Source organism: Syzygium oleosum, unplaced genomic scaffold, assembly GCF_021117445.2.
Source record: "Syzygium oleosum isolate NSW1041296 unplaced genomic scaffold, Sole_v2.1 Sole_v2.07, whole genome shotgun sequence".
Taxonomy (NCBI): Eukaryota; Viridiplantae; Streptophyta; class Magnoliopsida; order Myrtales; family Myrtaceae; genus Syzygium; species Syzygium oleosum.
This window is the reverse complement of record NW_026607491.1, coordinates 5,543,429-5,566,784: the sequence shown is the minus strand read 5'-3', so window position 1 is coordinate 5,566,784 and position 23,356 is coordinate 5,543,429. Positions and strand designations below refer to the sequence as shown.

General features: G+C 40.3%; 2 protein-coding genes across 2 annotated transcripts; one reads left to right on the top strand and one right to left on the bottom strand.

The window, feature by feature from the left end:
- The first annotated feature begins 1,140 nt into the window (after nt 1–1,140).
- LOC115678016 (uncharacterized) lies at nt 1,141–6,792 on the top strand. Its single transcript, XM_030601292.2, has 3 exons — nt 1,141–1,801; nt 2,358–2,488; nt 5,611–6,792. Exons 1-3 carry the CDS (start codon nt 1,487–1,489, stop codon nt 6,407–6,409), a joined length of 1,245 nt encoding a protein of 414 aa, XP_030457152.1. The 5' UTR covers nt 1,141–1,486; the 3' UTR covers nt 6,410–6,792.
- Nucleotides 6,793–9,220: 2,428 nt separating this feature from the next.
- On the bottom strand, nt 9,221–22,453 carry LOC115678008 (ENHANCER OF AG-4 protein 2). Its single transcript, XM_056313337.1, has 12 exons — nt 22,156–22,453; nt 21,496–21,572; nt 17,801–19,789; nt 17,233–17,707; nt 15,366–15,474; nt 14,553–14,665; nt 14,282–14,469; nt 11,917–12,607; nt 11,344–11,836; nt 10,357–10,452; nt 10,142–10,240; nt 9,221–9,453 (listed from the first exon to the last, which is right to left on the bottom strand). Exons 1-11 carry the CDS (start codon nt 22,264–22,266, stop codon nt 10,173–10,175), a joined length of 4,410 nt encoding a protein of 1,469 aa, XP_056169312.1. The 5' UTR covers nt 22,267–22,453; the 3' UTR covers nt 9,221–9,453; nt 10,142–10,172.
- Nucleotides 22,454–23,356: the final 903 nt, after the last annotated feature.

Genomic DNA, 23,356 nt, shown 5'->3' with positions numbered 1-23,356 from the left:
TGGTATTTGTTTAAATCAAAATAAATTGAGGTCCCAATATGCATTGTTGATAGACGATCTTTATTTGACCAATCTGAGGTAATCACGAGGATCAAGTACTCCCATTTCTCTCTATAAGTAGGAGCTCTTTCTATTCATTTTGGGACACAGTCGGAGGTATTAAATTTTATAGAGTTGCTGTCGAGAAGTTCTTGAAAATTAAAGAACTTCGAAAATGCAAAGCCCGGTAGGATTTACTAGTTAGATTATCAAGGACCTATATCAAAATTTTGGTCATCGGGGCGAGCAAGTTTCCAGGGTAGAACCTAGAACCTGAAAATCGAACCGTTGGCAACTTGTTGGTTTCAGGGTATGTGGAGTACGTTCCAATATCCAAAAATTGGGAAATTTGCTTCAACGGGTAGGTTCTAAGTTTTAGGTAAATGGAACTTGGAACTTGAAACTTGAAATAAGTTTTTGTGTTTTCTCTTGGTATTTGTCTTCGCGCGATCCCATAGTATTTCATGGCATCTGATGATAAGTATATAATCTGGAACCACTAGTCTGAACTGTCATTTTATGATTGAGATTATTATTTTGTTAATGCTTCATATTTTTCGTATGTTTAAATATAAGTTGTGGTCAGTGAATTGTAACAGCAAGTTATGGTCATTAAAGGTGATAATTCAATTCAATTATTCAATTAATAATATAGGTATAATCTGGGTAGACCATGAAATATGTGACAAGGTAAGTTCTAGGGTATGCAAGAGAAGTTTTGGATTCCAAAAAATGAGGATCTTCTTTTCACAGTTTTAGGTGAAATCTGTATGGAACATGGAATCACTCACCCTTATAAGATTTCTTAAATACAAACGTTAAATATATAGGAACCTGTTCTAGTAAGTGGTGAACCTGGTAAATTTGATTGATAAGGAAAATATTCACTCTTCAAACATTAATAAATTACGTGTAGAGCAAAAAATTTTCGTGTGATAAAAATGGTCACTTTTCTTAGATTACCTTTAACAAAAATACTTTTTTAATATTTTGACTATTTTACAAGCAAATCAAGTAAAATCTTTTTCTCACATATATATTTACATAACTCTTATTAATTTTCGAAAAAAAAAACCATTCACTGTTATTTCGTTTTATTTCCTCCTAAATTGGAGGAGAAGGCGCAACAGAGAGAGAAAGAGAGACCTCTCAATCTCAAATTTTTTCAGTTCAGCCCCGCATTCCATGGAGCGAAATTGAAAACCAAAAGACATCATCATCGGCTTCTTCAACCCCTCCCCCCTCTACTCGCTCTCTACCTCGCGCTCCGATCTAGGGTTTCTAATCGAGATCGAACCTCGAATTCGCTTCCGGTTTCGACATTGTGCGAAGCTTCATCCGACCCTTCTTCTCTCCCCTCGGTCGTCGACTTGGGAGGCTTGCTACATGCTCGTCTGCTTGCTCGATCCATTTCCTTGATCCGGCGATTGTCTTGGATGGTATCGGGATGGCCATAGAGAGGCGGAACGGGAATCACGCGGATCGCGACGGGTTTCTGTTCTCCGGCGGCGGCGACGCCGCGGATCGGATCGCCGGCGATGGGGACGGCGGCGGCGTCGTCGGCGTCTTCGGCGGTGGCCGCGGTCACGAGATCGATCTGTACGGTGGATACGGCGATTCGCCGGCTGTGAAGCTGTATCCGGTCTCGCCGGGATCGCCCTCGCAGCTGGCTTCGTCGTCCTCGTCCGGTGGGAATTACATCGAGCATCCAGTTTCCAAATTCGACACTCTTGCCGGCGTCGCCATCAGATACGGTGTTGAGGTACGGATGCTGATGTTCTCGTTTATTTCCTCATAATAGACGTGCCTCCGCTTTCGTATTTGGAATGATATAAATGAGCGTCAGAAGGACCGATTCATCGGAAGGTGGCGTTTGTGTCGGTGATTGTTGGATAAAAAAACTCGAGCTTAGAATTGATTCTGTGTCTGATCCTGAATTCCATTGGAATATGCAATGCGCTGAGAATGCCTGATATGCGGTTTCATTAGCAGTTCTTCTATTACATTTCCCTGAAGTAGCGTATGAGGGTGATGAACAGGTGGAAATGTTCAGAAATAATGACTTTCCATGTTTATAAGCATGTGATTTTCTTATTGCCAAGTGAAAGGATAATAGAGGTGAGACCATGAACATTGGTAACGAAATTATCGCTGTTATTGCAATTGCTGATTTCTCACATATCATTTAACACCTTCTGTTTATGTGCATTACATCCTTATCGTGGGATATGCATTGTATCGTCTCCCTTTCGATTTTCCTTCTGTTACCCAAATGGTGGTCACTTATGAAGGGAGCGCTTCTCCATTGATACCTTCAGGTGGCTGACATTAAACGATTGAATGGCCTAACCACAGATATTCAGATGTTTGCTCTCAAGTCACTCCACATTCCTCTGCCAGGAAGGCATCCTCCCTCTACATGTTTGTCAAATGGTTCAGATACTCCAGGGTACATATTGTTTTCTTTTCCTTATATTGCAGTTATTATAGTAGCTTGATATACATCACAGTACAGCTTAGGCATAGTTCCAGTCCCTTTTCTTTTCTGTGCACAACTCACTGCAGTTAGAAGATAAAGTACTTTTTGCCGGCAACCAGAGATAATTCTAGAAGGATTAACATTAGTTTAAGTTACGGTTGTAGTTATTGCTGCAAGGAAACTCATGAGACAATTTTGCAAGTGAAAGGCAAGGTGCAATTAGCGATCTCCATACAGATCTTGTTCATATGACTGACCAGCCATAGTGGCAGATAGGTCTTTTCAAACAAAAACATATTGAATCGTCAGGGATTACGTTTGGACTTCTTACTATTATTATGTGGATCTCTATGTTAATGGTGTGTACCTGAACCATCTCTTAATTTACAGGATAGACAGGTTCCAATAGTAATGTAGGTATCAGCTGTCTCATGGAAGAAGAAAGCTAGTTTTAGATTGAGAAAGGAGAAAGATTTGCTAAGAAATCCAAATTACCATATTTATTGTGTGGAAATGGAGCAAGCTAGATTTTGATTGGCATGACCCATTTGGTCCCAAATAAAGTCCAACATTTTTACTCTGTGTGTCCAAAAAACTAGTTGCTTGTATTTGCCATAGAATATGTCGAGTTGACTGTTCAGCACGTCCTAATTCTCCAAGCTTGACCTATTTCATTACTAAGATTAAGGCCCTACCAAATTTACTTTTTCAGGTGCAGGTAAAGATAAGAGCTAACCTTTTCTTTTATGAGAAAGAAAAAGTTAAAAGTTTCGAGTAAAAATGAAAAAATTGAAAATTTTCTTTTTATTTTAAAGGGAAACATTTTTCAAACTAAAATTGTAGGTTGGCCATATCATCCATCTGATGTTTCACAGTACTTCGAGCTTGACCTATTTAATTGCAAAAATTAAGGCCCTACCAAATTTATATTTTCAGGCGCAGGTAAAGATTGGAACCTTTGAATTTACAAGGAAAAGAAGTTAATTTCCGGTAAAAAATGAAAAGCTTGAAATTTTGCTTTTACATTAAAGGAAAACATTTTTCCAAACTAGAATGGTATGTTGGCTGTATCATCTTTATTACTTGCATATGGTACAATGGAAATAGTCATCACCCTTTTCTATTGGTAGCAACTGTTTTGATTTTTTAATCAAGTCAATTAACATTGTTCATGCTACTTGGTTGCTTGTATAATACTATCGTTCTCATCTTTCTGGTTGTACTTATATTCATGGTAAATATTTGCGATGGTTCATGGGTGATGTTTTTGCTGAAATAACAAAAATTAGTTGACCACACAATTCTGCATTTTTTGTTTTTAATGCTTGGAGGTTTGAGGAAGGATCCTCACAATAACCAACACCAAAGGAATAAATGGGGAAAATTGTACTCCAGTAATTACCTTGAGACAAGGTTGGTCCTTTTTTTTGTGGAATAATAGACAAGCAGGTTCACCACTCTGTTTACTTCAGATTGGCGAAATTTCCTGCTATAAATTGCCTTGCATGCAAGTTTTTCACTGTCTTAGCGTTCTGTTTTCTACCCATTTTTCAGTTCATATAATTAGTAAGGCCTCTTAGCATATTTAGGTAGCACATGAAAATGTTGATAGTTTTAAATACAAGATTGATAATTTGCTCGTATATCGTGTTTCATTTTTCTGTAAAACTAAAGAAATATATACATATAAATTGAGGGGACATTAGTTCCAACAAGTCCAATGCTACATAGTCTGTGTAAAAAAATTTTAAGGCAGGATAGTGATGCTTTAAATGGTTGTCAAAGTTTCAGATGTAATGCAGAGGTTATTTTACTTAGTCGATTAAGGATGCGAATTGGCAGTGTCAGGTTGTCATCGCTCTTGTAAGGTCATGTCAGTGTTGTAAGGATGTTACTTAGATGCTTCTCTACTGAAGCTAAAGCGAGGCAATCAGATTTGTTCTTATAATCAGAAATTAAAAAGTGTCAATTTACATTTCTCAAGGTCATCGTTAAAATAAAAATGGCAATTACATTGTCTCCAGTGGTTGTTTTGGTCTCTGTCGTCCAATGTTGACTTGATAACTAGCAGGGTTGATGTTCTAACTGATGCTTCTGGAGGCTAATCAGCTGTTGATGCTCAGTCTTAGACGATTATGTTAATTTTAATTCAAGAAACCGTTTGAGTTTAATTTTAATCAGCTGTCTTTAGGTCTGATCTATGTGACGATTTTTAAGTTAAAGATGATGAAAGCACTTACAGTATATCCACATAGGGCATTCGATTGTTTCAGTGAGGTTCCTATCCATTAGGCTATTGTGGACCATCGCACAGAAGTGATCTCATAACTTATCATAGTTTTTATTGTACTCATTATAGGCTGTCTAAGAATCCGGAATCTGGGCTACCCATCACACTCCACTTTGGATTGATGGTTGCATGGTACTTTCAAACCGTCTTCACTGAAGGCACTTATTCCATAATCTTCCAAAACCCATTACTGTTGAATGACACGTGATGCTGCAGCGAATTATGTTGTAAATTTTGCTGAATCTTTGATGGATAATCTGATTAATCAATCAAATTGTTTTTGCAAAGAATTAGAATATGAAGTCTAGTGTTTGATGCCGAGAGTGTCCCAAATTTGCCTCTTTTGATACTAGTGTTTTGCCTCTTTTGCAAAACCCATTACTGTTGAATGACACGTGATGCTGCAGCGAATTATGTTATAAATTTTGCTGAATCTTTGATGGATAATCTGATTAATCAATCAAATTGTTTTTGCAAAGAATTAGAATATGAAGTCTAGTGTTTGATGCCGAGAGTGTCCCAAATTTGCCTCTTTTGATATTAGTTGGTCTCTAAGGATGCAAGCCTTTACTTTAGAGGGAACGAAATACTGGTAATACAGTTAGATGCAAGCAAAGTCACCAGCTAATGTTTGTTCTATCCTGAGTCGTGATATTTGCTCATGTATGTTGCGAATCCGAGGAAGTACGCAAGTTGATTTCCCTTTTCATGATGCTCTATAAATAATTTTTCTTGGGGTTGTGAATCTTGATACATTTCTCGTCACAAGAAATCACTGTCTTATTATTTTGTAATTTGGCAGAAGGAGCAGCTTTGAGCAGACCCCACCTGGGCAGAGCCATCACAATCTTTTTGAGTCCTTCCACACCCTAAGAATGAAGACTCCTCAGCAGACAGTTTCCCCTGCTATGAGTTCATTGCAAGGATATTATGGACTTAAATCAGTTGAGAAAGCCAGATCTGAAGGTTGTGAGATGGCAGTTTACAGAAAAGGTGGTTCTCACTATTTAGAGGACGGTCCATTTACCAAATCCTTGCCAACTTCAAACCCACCCTTAAGCCGTCATAGGAAGACCAGGAGTCTAGTTAACACTTTACTTGATGAAAATGGTGAACTTGCCAAGGATGAGGCATTTGCAGAGGACAGAGAAGGTGAGTCTGAGAGATGGAATGATAAATTGATCAGAAGGCGTCAGAAGTCGGAAGCGGATTTTTTGTCCAAATCAAACATGCCAAAAATGTTGTTGGAGGATAATAGTGGGGGTGGGTTTTCATCAACGTCAAGTAAGGGCTTAGCTCTGAGATCCAAAGCTGCAAGCCGAACTTCCGTGCCCAGTGATGCAGAAGCAGGCAGTTTGAATCCTATACCAATAGGGCTAGGGGATTCAGTCGTGGTCGATGGGTTTACTGTTGTGAGGAAGTCGTCAAGCACATCAAATTTGCAGGATCAGGAAAGCAATAGTAGCTTATCATCCATCTGGCCCACATCTAAGTGGAGTTTGAAGCCAGACTTGCAGGCACTTTCAACTGTGGCCAGAGCAAGACCCATATTCGATGGCTTGCCAAAACCTGGCCGAAGAAACAAAACCGCACTCGATTAATGGCTAATAGAGGTAAATAACTCACTTTTCTGGTTCAGATCCATTTTTTGCCACACAGCTTTACGCACATAATGGTAAATAGGAGGAGAGAGAGAGAAGGATAAGAAGTTATACGATACATGTCAATGCTGCTTTGTGTTCAGAAGATGTTGACATATGTATATTATGCCAAAATGTAGTTAGTCGTCAGGGGCATTCACTCTGGATTTATTTAGGTTTACTTTTGTTTTTATGTTGAAGTTGAATGGGACACCAGAATCTGGTTGAACTTCTACCGTCGTACAATGTTCAAAGTCAAGGGGGATGGTAGAGGTAGATCGTGCTAATGGTGATTGATAAACCCCAAGCTCGGTGCTTTTTAACTTGGTTCTCCTGCTTTCTCACGCTGTCTGTTCACCCTCGATACTGTTATTTCGCTTCCTGTGTACAAAGGTTCAGAAGCAAAAGTTAGCGAGATGTATACTGAGAAAACATTCAGTGATGTTCATAAGTCTGCCAGCTGATGGTGATTCGAGCGATAAATCTATGTGATCTGTGAAATTAATGGAGCAATAAATCTATGTGATCTGTGAAATTAATGGAAGGTGCATGCACGAGAGTCCCGGGCAGTATGGGACTACTTTGCATGATCTATTTCTGCATATTGGTATGTATATAATACTAGGGGATGATATGAAGTGCGGTAATCTTCGAATTTCTGTTCAGGCTGGACTTGAAATTGGTCAAATCTCACGTTGAGTGGTGAATTGTTTAGGGACCTGGACTTACAAACGGTTCTTAAACCGTTCTTCATCTGAGGAATTTCCTTGGTACTTGCGATGAGAACGAGCCCCCTAAAGAGAATTAGAGTAGTTGATGGATGACCTCGAGTGAAATTCACCAACCAGCCAACAGTGCGGTCGATCCAACGTTTAATATTTAAGTACAAGGCAAAACTGAAGACTTCCATGAGTTCGGGCAGAAAGTTGAACTTCAACCATTGCATATTGAGAATAGAATCGAGGCCAACACAATGACCAGAAGACGTACATCCTGCCGAGTTACGCAGTCAAGATTCGGTTTGGAAAAAGGTGATTTTGTGAAGGAAAAAAAGGAAGAATGGAGAAATGAAAGAAATTTTTCGTTTTACTACAAAAGATTATGAGGTGGTAATGTTTGAATGACATCAACACATAGTATGGGAAAAAATATTGGCACATTTTGAAGTATTAACGTAGAATCCTAGCATTGAAAAGGCTTACCATTTTCCATTTCTCAGCTCATGTCGTGTTCTTCAACCAATTGACTAAAATTCATTCGGTCGGCAAACGGCAAATTGAAGAACAGCTGATATCCCCAGAGATTCGGTCAAAAGCTGTGTTAGTTAGGCAACCAAACTTCGGGCTCATATACTGAAAGGTTAATATTCTTCTGCTTTACATGACGATCTCTCTATTATCCGGTCACGCGCAAGTACCACTACTTCAATCCGATGGAAGTAAAAGCTAATTCGGAAGATGACAAGATTCCGAAAAGAAATAAACCAAAGAGAGAAGAAAAACAATCAAGCACATAACAAATATGAAATCTTTCCTAGTTATGTAGAATCAAGACGTGCACCCACCTGAAATGTTTAGTAGTTTCCTCAAAGCTTTATGAATTCAACTTTTAGACTGCCCGTATCAGTCACAACTCCATGTCTTCATAATCAAGTATAAGTGGAACATTTTTGTCTAGACTGCAAGCAAATAGCAAATACCCTAAAAGCCAGTCGCAGCATCACTCTCAGATCGCGGCATCATTGCAATAAAAATAAAAAAGAAAAAGAATTACCATACATAATGCCAAACAGACAAACACGGCAATCAAGCAAGTCCGGAATCCGAGAAACGTGCTTAATTGGAAACCCCCACACTCTTTGTAAACATATCCATCTCCAAAAGCACACCTGAATGACCTTGGCCTGACTACACAATTAATTATATCTGATTATAATGCAACACTCGGATACATCCGAGAGAAGAAGGATTTGGTTAATTCAAGCATAAATTAACACAAATTAAAACTTTCCTTACTTAAAAAGAAGAAAAGAAAAGACAAGAAAAGAAAAACAATTAAACTGCACTGCAGGATCTTAGAAAAGAAATGCCAAAGATGATTTAGATCACAGTGCCATTCAGTACATGTGTGCTGGGAGGCAAATCCGAACATTGGAGCAGTCATAGATGCATATAATCATCCAAATGATTGTTGAGAAAAAAAAATTGACCAATGAAGTTCTAAGCGCGCTCTTACTGCTGAAACTACATAACTGAGAGACGAAATTATCAGCAGAGCTAAAAAGTCGTACCTAGCAGAAAACTGCATCTTTTGTCCATCATCTTTTCCTCTTAACAGGCTGCGATTATCATTCTTTTAAGGGGGATGATCCAAGCCATCCACGAATTGACCAGAGTGAGGTTTGCCTCTTGTCATAGTTACACACGAGTTTATAGGACATGGAAAGGCAGGATGGGTGGTTTACCAGGATTAGATAGTAGGGTATCACCACGCAATGGCACGGGAAAATGGCGAGGTGGAGCTCAGGCAGCAAAATGTTGGCTTGAGAAGGCCAACGAAACACAAGGGTCCAGTTCCATGAAGCCATGTGGCAAAGGGTTCAAGACTAGCAACGATATACGTTTACATGAGCAATAATATAACCAACTTCCAGAAGAGGAGATAATCCAGAAAATCCATGGACTGGCTAAATCACACCTATGAGACGACTAAAGGCATCTGAAAATGTTCAATCATGAAACTTTCGCGGAGAAATAAAGAAGGAAAGATGAATTGCCAACTATTCTTTTTCATTTCAAAAATTGTTTCTTGTACAATTTACCTGCATAATTACAAGTATTGAGAACAAGATATACTAACCAAAAAACATGGGCCTATACACGGATTTTCCCAGGATACATTTCGCAGGAAAGACTACAATATACACCGTCCTGCAAGTCTCAACATCCTTCAACACTGCATTTTGAGTGGTTGAAGCAGTCCAAATTGTTCAAGTACCCGCAACACTGAAATTGGAAAACCAAAACATAAGATCAAGACATTTCCACAAGTGCATCTGTTTTTTATGTGTAACATACAACTCAAGGAAAAAACTGTCCAACTCATCTGATTGGAACTTCACAAAGAATATGGTACATATAAGCAAAAACATAACAGTTATGGCACGTGAACATCATTTGGCCAGACTGTATTAGGTTATTTCTTATCAACATCATTCTGAAAGTCTAAAACAATAGACTCCATTAAAATAAAAACAAGCACATTTTTTAAAGAGAAAAAGTTAAGACCAAAGACTATCCTCGGCAGCCTAGTTGTCTTTTTGTACTGCCACAAAATTATGATGACTTTCATAGTGAGGCCTCAGCATTCAAACCATTTGCAAAGGTAGTTGAATAAGAAAAATAAAGTGGTCTCCATTGAAAGCAATGTTAAGCTTCAGATGTTTGTCCAATTTATTCTCCCAAAAGCTGCAAAATATTCGTGCTTGGCATCCAAGGACTCTAACCATAGGACACACTTGAAAAAACGGGACATGAGGCCCAATCTTTTATAGTCATTTCCTTTAATAATATCACAGGGAGGGGGGGGGGGGGAGGGGGCGGGGGGGCGGTTGTGAAATAGAAAGACAACTTCACTAATGGGACTAGACAGGATAATCCTGGCAGAAGCAGATTTCTCTACCAAGTAACTCACCAGGTTATCTGAGAGTCTATCTTCACGTTCCTTAAGCTGGTCTCCACATATTAAGGGCAGATACGTTTGGTCTACTTTGCATCATGTTAGGACCATGACCTGCAAAATTAATGAATAAAACAGTCATTCTAGGTAATTGTTGGAGCCTAACTATAATAAAGGTAAAAAAAATTCACTGGAAATGTTAATCCAGTTGTCCAAGAACATATCATTACCTGGGGCTGGCGGCACAGCTGAATGATTGTTTGTTGATGAAAGCTGAAAACCCACATTATTCATCGGCGGTCTTTCAAAATGAGGCCGAAAGTAACCTGCCATAGTAACATATAGTGAAACCTGCAGAATATCTTCTCATAAACAAACATGTATCTTCATTAACTTGCATTTTCCCAGGAACCCACGAGACAAATTTTGAGCAAACTTTATTGGCAAGAAGCACATGGGAATATATAAGACATTTGAAAGAGCGAAAATCGAGCATACACATGTGAGCACATGTGAGCATTCAACTAAGTAGTCCATTCAACCAAAAAAAATAAAAAAACTAAGTAGTCCAACAAACAAGCAGTTCACTTGAATTGTCCAAAACATCAAAGGCAGTTCAATTTACACATGCTCAATCAAACATGCAACTTGGGAGAAAATCTGTCGTTACTATCTAGGTCCACTCATTTCATCTCAACATGCATGTAAGGAGGACATTCCAGATTGTCTACACTGTTAACAATAAACAAACCGAAACTAGTCCAGAGAAGAGTTAAGAGGAATGGAGATTTGCTCCACTATTAGACATCTGGATGGAGAGAATCTCCAAACTCACATACACTTCCATTCCTGTATTTCTTAATACCTAATAGTTATACTTAAATTACTGGTCAACTTGAAAGACACCAAAAGTTGGGGGTAGAACTAGTTAAACAATAACCCCTTTGATTAAAGAGAACCAGTGGAATCAATAGAAAAGAGGTTTGAAGGAAGACCAACGTTTGGGTTCCCTTGATAAACATTTAAGTCCAAGAGCTCCCGGTGCACATGAAATAAGGATTCAAACACTTACTAACACAACCGTGATTAAATAGAGTTACTTATCACGCAAACATGATGTGATGCAACAAAAACCATAGCATACCAGTATGTTGCGCACAAAATTGTTTAGCACTACAAGAACACTAGTAGACATATTAACAATAGTCGTACAGTACCTTCTTGAGGATAAACTCCACCCGATCCTGAAGAACCTCTTATTCCATTTGTCCAAGGACCATTCTGATCGCTATTAAATTCACCAGAGTTCATTCTCCATGGTTCATCAGTGCCAAATCGCCTCCCACTATCAGAGGGTGGCAAAGCGAACTGGTGAGGGTATGGGTGCTGAGGATGTTGCTGAAGGGGAGGGTTTGCATATGAATAATTAGTTGCTCCAGTTTGAGGTGGCACAGCATGCAAGGGTCTTTGAGCATAAGGCCTACTTCCTTGTTGAAACTGTTGATTGACTTGAGAAGCTTGAGGATTTAGATAAGAATCACCATGCCCATAATCCGGCCTCCTTGAAACATTAAATCCAGAAGATTCTTGACAGCTGCCCCCAGCCGAAGCAAAGTACGGTGATTGCTGGGTTGCTAAGTCACCCTTTGCAGAAGCATCAAGAGGAAGCCCATGAGGATTATTTGCAGTCATTTGCACTGACTGGTTTCCCTGCAATATAGAAGTGTGAGCCAAAGGTGAACTCTAATAAAACACTGAGAAATAACAGGAATAAAATAAACAAAGCTTACAGTAGGGGGAGCACAGTATTCACGAGGAAGAGTTGGTTGATATGCCAAATGTGGTGAAGAATGGAAGGATGACTGAAGCGACACAAGTGACTGAGATGGAAGTGAATGGTGAGGTGGCATTGGTGTTTGCGTTACCATTATGGGAGGAGGCCCCAAGGGAGGTGCTGGAGGAAGAGGTAACTGTGGCGGGAGAGATGGCTGAGATGGAGGTGGTGGCGGTGGCGGAGAGGGGGATAACGGCGGTGGTGGCGGCAGCGGAGGAAGCGGAGGAGGAGAAGATGGCAAAGGAGGAGGTGGAGGGGGAGAGTCAAGTGGCAATGGTGGTGAGCCCTCTGAAAGAGAGGTGAACTCGTCAGAATTGGCGGGGACAGACACATGCAGCATGTCAGATCCAGGCTCCTGTGATTCCATTTCAACATCATGAGGGATCCAGGGTTTTTCTTCCCTAGGGGGCCCTGAAACATCCTCCATTTCAAGTTCACCATCCACGTCCTCTAAGATGCAATGTCTCCTGTCATTTGGAGTAACTTCAAATGTTCTTTGCTCCGCCGATCCAAGGGTGGACTCAACTGGTGACGCATCAATTGTTTCTTTACAGGGAATACTAGGAAGATCTTCATGATCTTCTTCGTCATCATTATCCTCAAATACATGAGATGGTAGAAAACCAGGCAACTGAAATGTAGCATTGCTGGTAAAAAAGCGAGAGTCAAATGATTTGCGATAATAGAAGGTGAAGGTTAGAAAACCAAAAGACCTATAAAAACACTGCCACAGTAGGTCACGGACTTCAGAAGTAAAACAGCATAATAAATGTCTATCTCAACATTCTACAGCCATTGCAATCAAGCTATGAGATAAGGCACTACACATGTAAACGAAGCAGTATATTCCAATAGAGTTCAACTTGCAATCAAAGATGCAGAAAAATAATTACCAAAAAATTAACAGTAGCAACTGCTACATATTCTAAGAGTCCAGTGGAAAGTATTATCAAACATACAGAAACCGATATCTACCCAAATTACTAACGGAGAGCAATGTTTGATGATTTTCAGCAATCAAAAGAAACTAAAGTTTTATGACTTTCCCGTGATCTTTAAGACTCCATTCACACCTGAGTAATTGTTCAATAGATTGCATGTCTATCCATATAGTGAAGGTTTCCTTCAATGCAGTTGATGCAAATTCAAACAAATGGTACCCCGTAATCTGATTTATTGATTGGTTGGAATTCTGACCATAATCCTAATGAGCTTAGCATAGCACCGAAAGCATCCTCAAAATAATAGGACAACGCTCTCTGCTTTTAATTGCAAGGCTGTCAACTGGGGTCCAAGGGTAAGAATCTAAATACCGCAGGATTTCGTGGGGAAAGAGGATGAGTGTGAAAAACTATGACTCTTGCAGTCTACTGTCCATAACTCGCGGCATGTTAACACACTTACACAAGCAGTGGAAAGTAGTTAAGATAGTGCCAAGAATAGCCTGTAACCTACCCACATTTAACTTCTTCTTTTTCTTAAATAGTTAGATAATTAATTTAAAAGGCACCAAAGGGGATGGCAAGCCATTTACAAACCTAACCACATAAAATTTATATAAACAACTTCAGCTTCAGGAATATATAGACCATATGTCCTCCCATTTTCCCAGGCTGAAATCATTTATGGATCATAAGAGGATGTTATGGCCATATTATGTTTGTATCTCACTTAAAAGTTATATGGGAATCTGCTAACTGAAACTACAAAACTGAATAAAAAGACTGCAAACCAATAACTTATCGTTGTCTGTAAATTAGTTATAACTATAGGCATTAGGCCAGGCTGAAGAGGCAGGAGGCAGGAGGCAAGGCTCCATACACCTTAACCAACATTTCATATCTATGAGAAACGAGAAGTTCAGAAGAAGTGATGGTTTCCCCTTTTTCGGATTTCCTGTCCACAGTCAGGAAGAATGAAACCCACCAAGGAGAAGTAAAATCTCCACAGTATATGTCTCCATTACCAACTTCCTCCAGATTTAACAAAAAATAATTGAACTGATGCTGCATGTCCAGGTCTCAAAGTATAATGCAGATATAATAACAAAAGATGAGTAAAGCAGGAATGCTGAACTTTGACGTGAACAAGCCAATGCAGATGGGTAATATCAAGAATTATCCAACAACCTAAGCATGCGAATTGCTCATGCGGCATGCCAAACCATCAGATTTCTCACTTTTTTGCTTAGCCTAGCTAGCTTATCTTGAGAGTCCATTTGGACCATGTTATCCAAAGAGGACATAACCTTAGTACGAAGACACAAGACAAGGTAAAAAATCATACCAAAATATAAGAAAGACGAGAAGGACGTCACAAACCTCCCATATTCATCAACCATCATGCCTTCCATTTCCCTAATGGGATCATCCACGGCACGTTCAGCACGAGAAGGACGTTTGTGTGAGGTTCCACTAGTTGTTTCATCATTCGACACTCCAATGTCATCCATGTACTGCCGAAGAATAAATTCAGGCAAGATCTTCCTCTCAAGCCACAACCGTAAAACCTAATAAGGAGGGAAGATTAACTTTAGGGAAAAAAATGAAAATTTAAAGGAAAACTCCCCCACCGAAATTTAACAAAAAAAACCTTGAGACATTGGCGGCGATTTTCACGAGCAGCAGCTCCAGGTGGCGCAGCAGCTCCAAGAAGACGCGATAAAGCTGCTTGAACAGTAGGAATGTACGATGCTCCCGCAATACCTAAAGTTTGAACAAAACCACTGAATAAATACACACTTGTCTTGCTGCTTCCGGAAATCCAGAGTCAATAAATGAAAAAAATCTGTAGACTAATCCTTGAATTAATAAGCTTGCTGTGGTCGGATTTTACTGTGACAAATGTATCATTAAATGCTATAGCTTTTTGACCTAGTCTTCTTTTCTTTTTGTTTGGCTAGGAAAATAGATTGAAATAAAAGAATCAATCATGAACTCTTTGGTCTCCACATCCTTGGTGGGGGAGAGGAACAGGTAAGAAAACTAGTCACTTCTGTCCAATCTGGTTTTAGGCTTTATCTTCAAGAATGCTTGTAATCATGCCTCTTACTCCTTAGAAAGTCAAAAGCATTTCGAAGATATGCTATTTCGTGCTTAAAAAATTTAGGACCATGCTAACATCATTCGGCCAGACCAAGAAAACCCCTTCCCCAAGTTTAACTTTGTAAGAAGTTCCTAATTTTTCAGTGATAAAAAAAGGAGTTTCCTACTTTATTTCATGCCAAAACAGCTAGAGCAGAGGCCTGACAACCAACCCCCCCCCCCCCCCCCGGTGCCCCGCTTTCTCTCTTCTCCAAAAGACCTCTTCACTCCCGGCTTTATCAAACCTCCAAAACAGGGAACAAGAACCAAAAAGAAAAAAATGGACTAGCAACATTCGTATGCTCATAGCTAATTAACTCACCTTTCTGGTTATGCGAACATTGAGTAATAGAATCAACAAGAAAAAACAAGTCCACTCTTCTATGGAAACTAGGCTCACTTTCCAATTTCCGAATAAGAAGTTCCACAACCTGCAAAAAATGATCAAATAAACTCCATTTCAAAATTCGTTCACAACTCAAATGAGAGGACTTCCATGTAAAATCACTGACAGAAATACATTGCTCTTAAATATAGGAGACTTAACACACACAAGAATATCGCAAAGGCCAATATTATGCGTGCCAAACAACCTATTGACATTAGACAATCTAAAATGAGATTCCCTTATATACCTAGCTTGACAAATCCAGGCATCTATAACTATAATATAGCATAACACCCGGATGGTGGTAAACAAAGACCTCCAATATTTTCATTCATAAAGGCCATATAAAAAAGGTTTTCTTGTCCCGCACTATTGCAGGAGACCAATAGTATAATACTGATTATTTATCGCAGTAACATTTAGAAAAAGACTGGAAACTCTTTTCTACCATCCAAAACATCTTAAAACTTTAAGTTTGTACTAGAGAAAGCTCACCCATGATAACAATTGAAGGCAGCCAAAAATTCATGATATGAGTCAGGCAAATCGACCACTGTACTTCACATAGAAAACTAGCGACACCCACAAATATGAAAACGTCGCTTGATCATAAAAGTGGTGGAGAAGTTACAAACTTCAATTGGAGTTAAATCTTGCGCAAAAGCAAAAAGACTTTCCTCCTTTATTCTTCTTAGAAATGCTATATGAAGCACTATGTAGACCACAGCTATAATGCCCTTTCTATCCCTGTCCTATCAAACAAACTAAGGAGTAAAATCCAAACGCTTAATGTATCTACAAATCCTTTTGACTCCAAAATGAGAAAGGAAAAGGTCAAGGATCCAGAAATTCATATTCTAAGTATAGAATGTGAAATCAACATATGCACTTAATTATGCATTTTACAACTTTCCACTAAAGCAAAGTCTCAGGCCTCTGTCGAAACATAAACCCGCCTCCATAAAACCAAAAATTATTATCACAAGAACAAGCTCAACATAGAATCTCAGACTGCCTTCAAGTTGCACAGTATACTCCACCCTGAGAACAACAGGTACTATTTAATAGACTTTTTCTACCTTCAATGCTAGGGGAGACCTATTCTATCCTGATCTAAATAACATTGAGTAATCAAAGATTATCAGATCTTGTTGGCATGACGGAAATGAGCAAATTAACATTACCAAATTAGAGCTTTCGTCACCTCAATTTTCTGCTAACTCAAAACAAAATTAATAGTAGCTCCTAAAGCTCAAAAGCGAGATTTTTATAGTATTCATTTCAATGGAAGTCTATCAATGAAAATTCAAGTCCCCAACACCAAAGTTTTAGACATCTCAAATTTTGCTCAAAAAGCTAAATTCAGATTCAGAATTCATCATGGTGCCAGTGCTCGACAACAAACACATAAATCCATTCCCAGCAGCATCACAACATAGCAAGTTGAGCTTTTTTTGTAAACAATAAAATTTTATCATTTGAAGGCACCAAGGGGATGCCAACCCATGAACAACGGAGCAAGTTGAACTTATAAGCAAACCGGCATTAGTCAAAATTAAATAGCCATTCTAAAAATTCTTTGGTATCTTAACAAATTATCAAGTAAGACACCAAAGAACACAATGCGGCTTTTCTTTTGCTTTCAAAACACTAGAAAAATGATTACTTTTGAGAAACAGCATCACAAGAAGATGGAAGGAAAGCATATGCATATTGTCAACATTTCCACATAAAAGCCATAACTTTGCATGTGTGGTTTATACTTAGCAACTGATAAAGCTTGTTCCACCAAAAGACATACCTCATGGGCAATTCCATACTTGGCACAATCGATTGCAAGCCGAGTTGCACGTCCAATGCTTTCTTTAGTCCTCGATAAGGTTTCTATCATACCTTCAAAAGCATCACGTGCAACAGCTGCATCAGTATCACCACTCAGTGAGCCCAAGGGATGCCTTTGCGCAGAACTAACTCTTCTATCTTCAGCATCTTCAGCATCGATGTGATTCTGTGATCCATAAAGAGGAACAAGAGTAGATGGAGAAGTCAAACTCTTCTGATGATTCATTCCCCGTGGTTCTGATGGCATCAAGCTGCTGGAGGCAGGCATAAAATGCTGAACAGCAGAGGGGCTAGGACTCGGTCCTTGTGCATCGGGGTAAGAAAAAGTAGGAAAACTAGAGTTGGCAAAAGAGACATTTTGTGAATGAGCTTGTCTTCGTTTTGCCTGAGCAGCAGCAATGAGATGCTTCATAGACGTAGCAGACTCAGCAGTCCTGACATCGATAAGCAACATAGAGTCACCGGATAATACGACCATTAGCTACCCCTACAAGCAATGCAAAGTAGAGTCATCAACAAATTCTTACCTTTCATCTTGCAGACCATTCCACTCAGTGCCACTATCTGCCAGAGAGGATGAGTCGCCTGTCCTTGTGTTTGTTCTGGGAGTACTCTTCAACCTTTCTGCAGAGGAAGCTGCCTTATTTCTTTGAGACGTAGCATGAATTTGGGAACTTTTTGACAAATCGGAGCTCCGCACTGAACTCTTATCTGAACCAAATGAAGCCTGTCTTTGTGTTCCATTATTAGCTAGCTTAACCACGTGTTTATTAGGTTTCTGCTGCTCTAGCACTGGTTTGGTAACTGGAAGAATTCGGGGAGACTTCTTGGGAGAAATTAGGTTTGCTTCAACATTCTGAAGTGATGTCTGCTCAAATTCTGATTTCGTTGGACTACTAGAGACATGAGAAGATATTTCCAGTTTAGATCTCTTCTCAGACACATTTGCCTTATAAGGAGATAAAATCTTTTCATGTGCCTCCGATGTTTTCTTTTGTTTGCCATCTTCGACTCCAGCTACATTTTTAGCATTTTCCTGTGCCGCATTCGAGCCCCCATGGCGTACCTCGCTAGCCTTAGTATTTCCAAGAATCTTCGACGTAATCATAACATTCTTGAAAGATCCCCCGTGAACTGGAGTTTTAGGCTTTTCACCATCCTCTTCTTCAAAAAGGCAAACAGCTCTTCGTTTCTTTTGTGTCCTACTAACTGAATTTTCAATGCTTCTAGAAGGCGCGTTATTTTTCATTAGTGAACGATGCTTTTCCTCTTTTTCATCAATGCTTGAATTAGCAGAATCAGACATAGCTTCCAATGCCCTGCGACGCCGCTTTGTCAGTGGTAGGACAGTTTCATCACCAGAGCTGCCAGATCGTACAATACCAACTTCCCCTTTCGAAATTAAATCGCCTTCTCTCGCATGCAGTACAAACTTTTTATCCTCAAACTGTTTAATTACTTTTTCACCGTAAACATTAGGACTTGAAGAAGTTTTGTCCATGCTTTTTCTGAAATGTCCCTTGGCATCCAACCCTGTATCTTCATGCTTCAAATCTTTGTGAGGATGTAGAGCACCATTAAGCCCTGAAATAGGTTTTTTGAGTGCAAGCACAAACTCCCTATCCCCCAATAGCACATCCTCATCCTCAGAGTTTGTCTCTATCTCTGCTTCGCCATCTGCTTCCTCAAAATTCTTTTCCAATTTTTTCGTTTTTTTGGGCTTCCTCATAACAGGCACACCCAAGTCTAGTTTTCCTGCATCCGAAGAAAATCCTTCTCTACTGCCACCAGAGACCACTTTTCCTTTGGTTTGACCTTTAAATTGCTCAAGATGACTTGCACCACCAGAGTAGCCAGCTTCCTTCATTGATGTCACAGGAGTGCGATTAATTTTACGTTCTTCACTTGTTTTCTTCAATATGCTTGCTGTCCCGCTAGCCCATTCTCCTTTATGCCCATTTGCCAATGCTCTGCATCCACCACCAAGCTGCTTTGTGCAACTAACAGAATCCTGATTAGTGGAGCGAGAATTTTCATCTATATTGAACTTTAACTTCTCCTTTGACTGCAGGCTATCCTTTACTTTTTCTTTCTTCCTACGGAAAACCCTAGGAGACGAGTCACCATCATCATGGGATGATGTAGTAGGCTTAACATCATGATGATCACCTTCATGTTGCTCAGGACGACAGGTCGCCAACTTTAAGCTCACACCACAGCTGTCCTCATTGCCTGTTTCTTCAATGCTTCCATATGGATCAGGTCCAATGCTTGCATCAACCTCTGCCCCTTCCTGCTCTAAGCCATCATTAGTAGCAACTTCAAACCCCTGGTCAGATGCATCAGTGTCGCCTCTCATACTAGTTGACTGTTCTCTCTGTGACTCGTCAAACGCAGCGCATATTTCCTTAACAGCTTGGGCAAAGTACTTGACTGTTTTACCTTGACATCGAGCCGCCAACTTAGTCCTCGTCTCACTAGTGAATATTTGGATATCCACAGGAGCAACAAAAGCTCTGTGACGCCAATAAATGAAAAAATGACCAAATTACAAAATGGTATGTGAAGCTATACAACAAGTTGTGTGTAATTTATCAGATTAGGAATGAATTATAAAAAAATGGAAAGAATTACGTTAACTTCACCTGTACCATTTTTATTTTGAAAACCATAAAAGTCTAATACAGATATTTTAATAGCAATTCAGCTTGATAAAAAGACATACTAAAAAATCAAAATACCACGTAAACCAACAAGATGCAAAAAAGAAAGGGCCGTTTAGGTAGGGGCCTTTTTAATTTGCTGGGTGACCCAAATGCAACTCCCAAAGCCTGCTTTTCCAGCCAACATGAAATAAAAATACAATTGTTGCACTAGATTTCAAGTAAATGGCAAACGCAATGTGAGCAGGGGAACCTTGATAGTGATTGACCAACTTACAAGGACAAATGCTTTCGTGGAAACTTCAGTAGGACAACAATGACATAATAGCTACTAATACAAAGTATAACACATTTGTTATAGACACCTCTCTGTTTCAGTCCTATTATGCTCAAACCACTATGTTCAAAGAAGTAACCACCTTGTGAAAGCGTTTTCACAGGGTATTTGCCTATCCATTGATCCTGTCTGTGTGTCCACACCACAAAACAATCGGACTAAAAAACAAAATCCAACTTAATTGCAAAAATATGAGTGAGTCGCAGATGCTAAAACATGAAGCCAGTGTGGGCTATAAAAAATCTGACAGTTTGCATTTATTCAAAAAACCTACTAAAGATTTTCCCCAAAGTGGGGTTGGGATCCAAAATAATATTTAACAAAAAAAAAACAAATGGCAAAGCAATCAAAGAGACTTGGTGAGAAAAGAAAAACAACTCAAGAGAAAGATGCAACAATTTAAGCAGGCAAAAGGAAGATCAACAAGAAAAAGGAGAAATCACCATAAAAAGAGTGACAGAGAAATCTTACCACAGATCCCGAAAAATTTAACCTTGATTAAACATAATATTTCCAAAGATTAAGAATTTTACTACTTGCAGTTTCAAAATATCAAATCCACAGTGTATTGCTAGAAATGATCATCACTGATACAAGTGATTGCAAGTGTAACAGCCAAGCAGGCTCAATCTGTAACCTTTACTTTACATGTCCTTTCATCTTTATACAGTATTCCTTTACCAACAGATTATAGCCTGTAGAGGAGTTGCATGGAAAAGAAGACAGCTCTTCATCTGTATCTAAAGAGTATAGATGAATTATGACTCACACTTTGATCTAATGGGTGACTTCACTCCTCAAAACAAAAGCTCGTACTAATGACTAAGGCTAGAATACAACCTGCTTTTTCTATGGTTCATCAAAAGATACTTCCCATGGGACAATAGAGATATACTTTAAAAAGAAAAGATCAAAAGCATGGCATAAGGCAAAGTGCTAGAAGGAAGAGATTCTAATCAACAAATTGCCCTTCCATTCTTCTGTCTGTGCTAGTGTCTGCTTCTTTAGAGAAGAGGGGTATGAGGGACCGGGAGTGGATGAACTGGGCCAGTCTAATAACCTTAAGGTTTACCAAAAAAAACAGAGAGAGAGAGCCGCTCATGAACACGATACTGTAGTTACTGCATGAAAGGAATGAAACTATACACAAAACTCAATAAAGCCATTAAGCTAACTACTCAGACATAAATAAACAAGTGGTAGAAGCAGCTCGTGAGCTTACATCTCTTGTGTTCCAAAGAAATGCACAAAGTGCTTTTTCGGGTCAGGGGTCTGGTGCCAATCCTCTGGCCTGCTAATCTGAAGACATAAAAACAATCATCATTCACGGAGCAACCATCATACAAAAGATGCGCACCGCATCACACTGAGATGGTCAATAAAATCAATGTATCTATACAGTATCAGGCTTCAATCAGAAACCATGAAGACAGAAAGCTACTTCGGATCTAACTGAATAGCCCAGAGGCAAACCTAGATCACTGGTGAGCCACGAGGTAAAGCGCGATAGAACAGTGCTTGGATATGCCAATTCAGTTTTGAAAACCCAAAAAAGCAAAATTAAACCTCATTCGCCTCTATTTCCAACTAATCCAAAGAACCACATACAAGCAGAAAGGTTCACTTCCGAAGTGCCGGGCAGAAACAGTTCACAATGCGACCAAGTAAGAAAATCCAAAAAGACCAGCCTCCCCAAACATAACGGCCGACCACCTATTCACTTCACAACATGAGCCGAATTAAATCGAACTAAACCATTTTCCAACCGCGAGAAGGCAAAAAAAAAAAAAGAGACAGAAAGTAAAAACTTGCGCTTGAACACCCAAACAGAAATGAGAAAACACGAAACAATCAAAGGGAATACAGAGCAAAAAGCGCGAACCTTGGCAGGCCAAGCAGGGTGGCCCTTGACTTTGGCAAGAACGAGATCGCCCAAACTCAACTGACGCTTACTCTTGTCCTTGCTCGCTCCCTTCTTGCGCCCTCCAGCCATAGGCCGCTCGATTGGTCACCCAAAAAACCCAGAATCGGAAACCCTAAAGCCCCTCCCCAATTGAAGCCCCAGCCGATTCAACGCCCGCGAACCGAAAACGAAGGGGGAGGGGGAAGCCTCGGGCGCTTCGTCGGAGACACCGCCGGCAGGTGGATTCCGGCGAGTGGAGGGGGCGGGGGGGCAGGGGGCTAGGTCATGGGCGGCGGCGGGGGGGCGGGGGCCGAGGGCTCCGCCGCATTCGCAATCGAAGCGAGGAACGGGAGGGATGGGGGGAAGGAGTGTGACAGAGAGAGATTGAGGCGGTTAGAGAGAGAGAGAAGAGAGAAGATTTTCTGTGTTTTTGTGTTAGACAGAGAGAGAAAAGAGAGAGAGTTTTGGTAAATTGGCAATTGCAAGTGTGAACTTTGTGCAGGATTTGGATTTCTTTTTTTTTCCTTTTCCTTTTCGACCACGGCTTAGGAAGTTTTTTTACTGCTACGGTGAAATTTCGTTCACGAGGATATATATATAAGATTTTGGGAAATTTTCAATTTGGGGCCTAAAGTGAGCCCATTTTCTCAAAATGGGGTCCCAAGTGCAATCAGTCTCAAAATGGGGTCTCAAGTGCCCAATCAGTCTCATTTTTGTATCTGGATTCGCCGGCCGGCCAAATAGTCACCGGCGGCGAGTTTTTTACTGTTCCGGTGGCCGAAACAATAATTTTTTACTTTTTAATTTTTTTTTTTGATTTTTTTTTTCTCTTCCCTCTGCCGGCCTCGGCTATGGCCGGCAGAGGCTGCCCTCGCCAGCGTCGGGGAGGGCCGCCCCGGCGAGGGCCGCCCAGCCTTCCCCGACGGCCCTCGCCTGACGCCACAGGCGAGGGCCGACCCTCGCCTGCCCAAGCGAGGGTTGCCCTCGCCAACGTCGGGGAAGGCTGGGCGGCCCTCGCCCGACGCTGGCGAGGGCGACCCTCGCTAGATCCGGCGAGGGCACCGCTTCGGCCACACGATCGACACGAGCTAGAGCACGCCTGAGAACCCCATCCCCGAGCTCGGCTCGGGCAGCTTCGTGGAGAGGTACGGCGAGCTGAGGCGGAAGGTGAGGAAGGAGA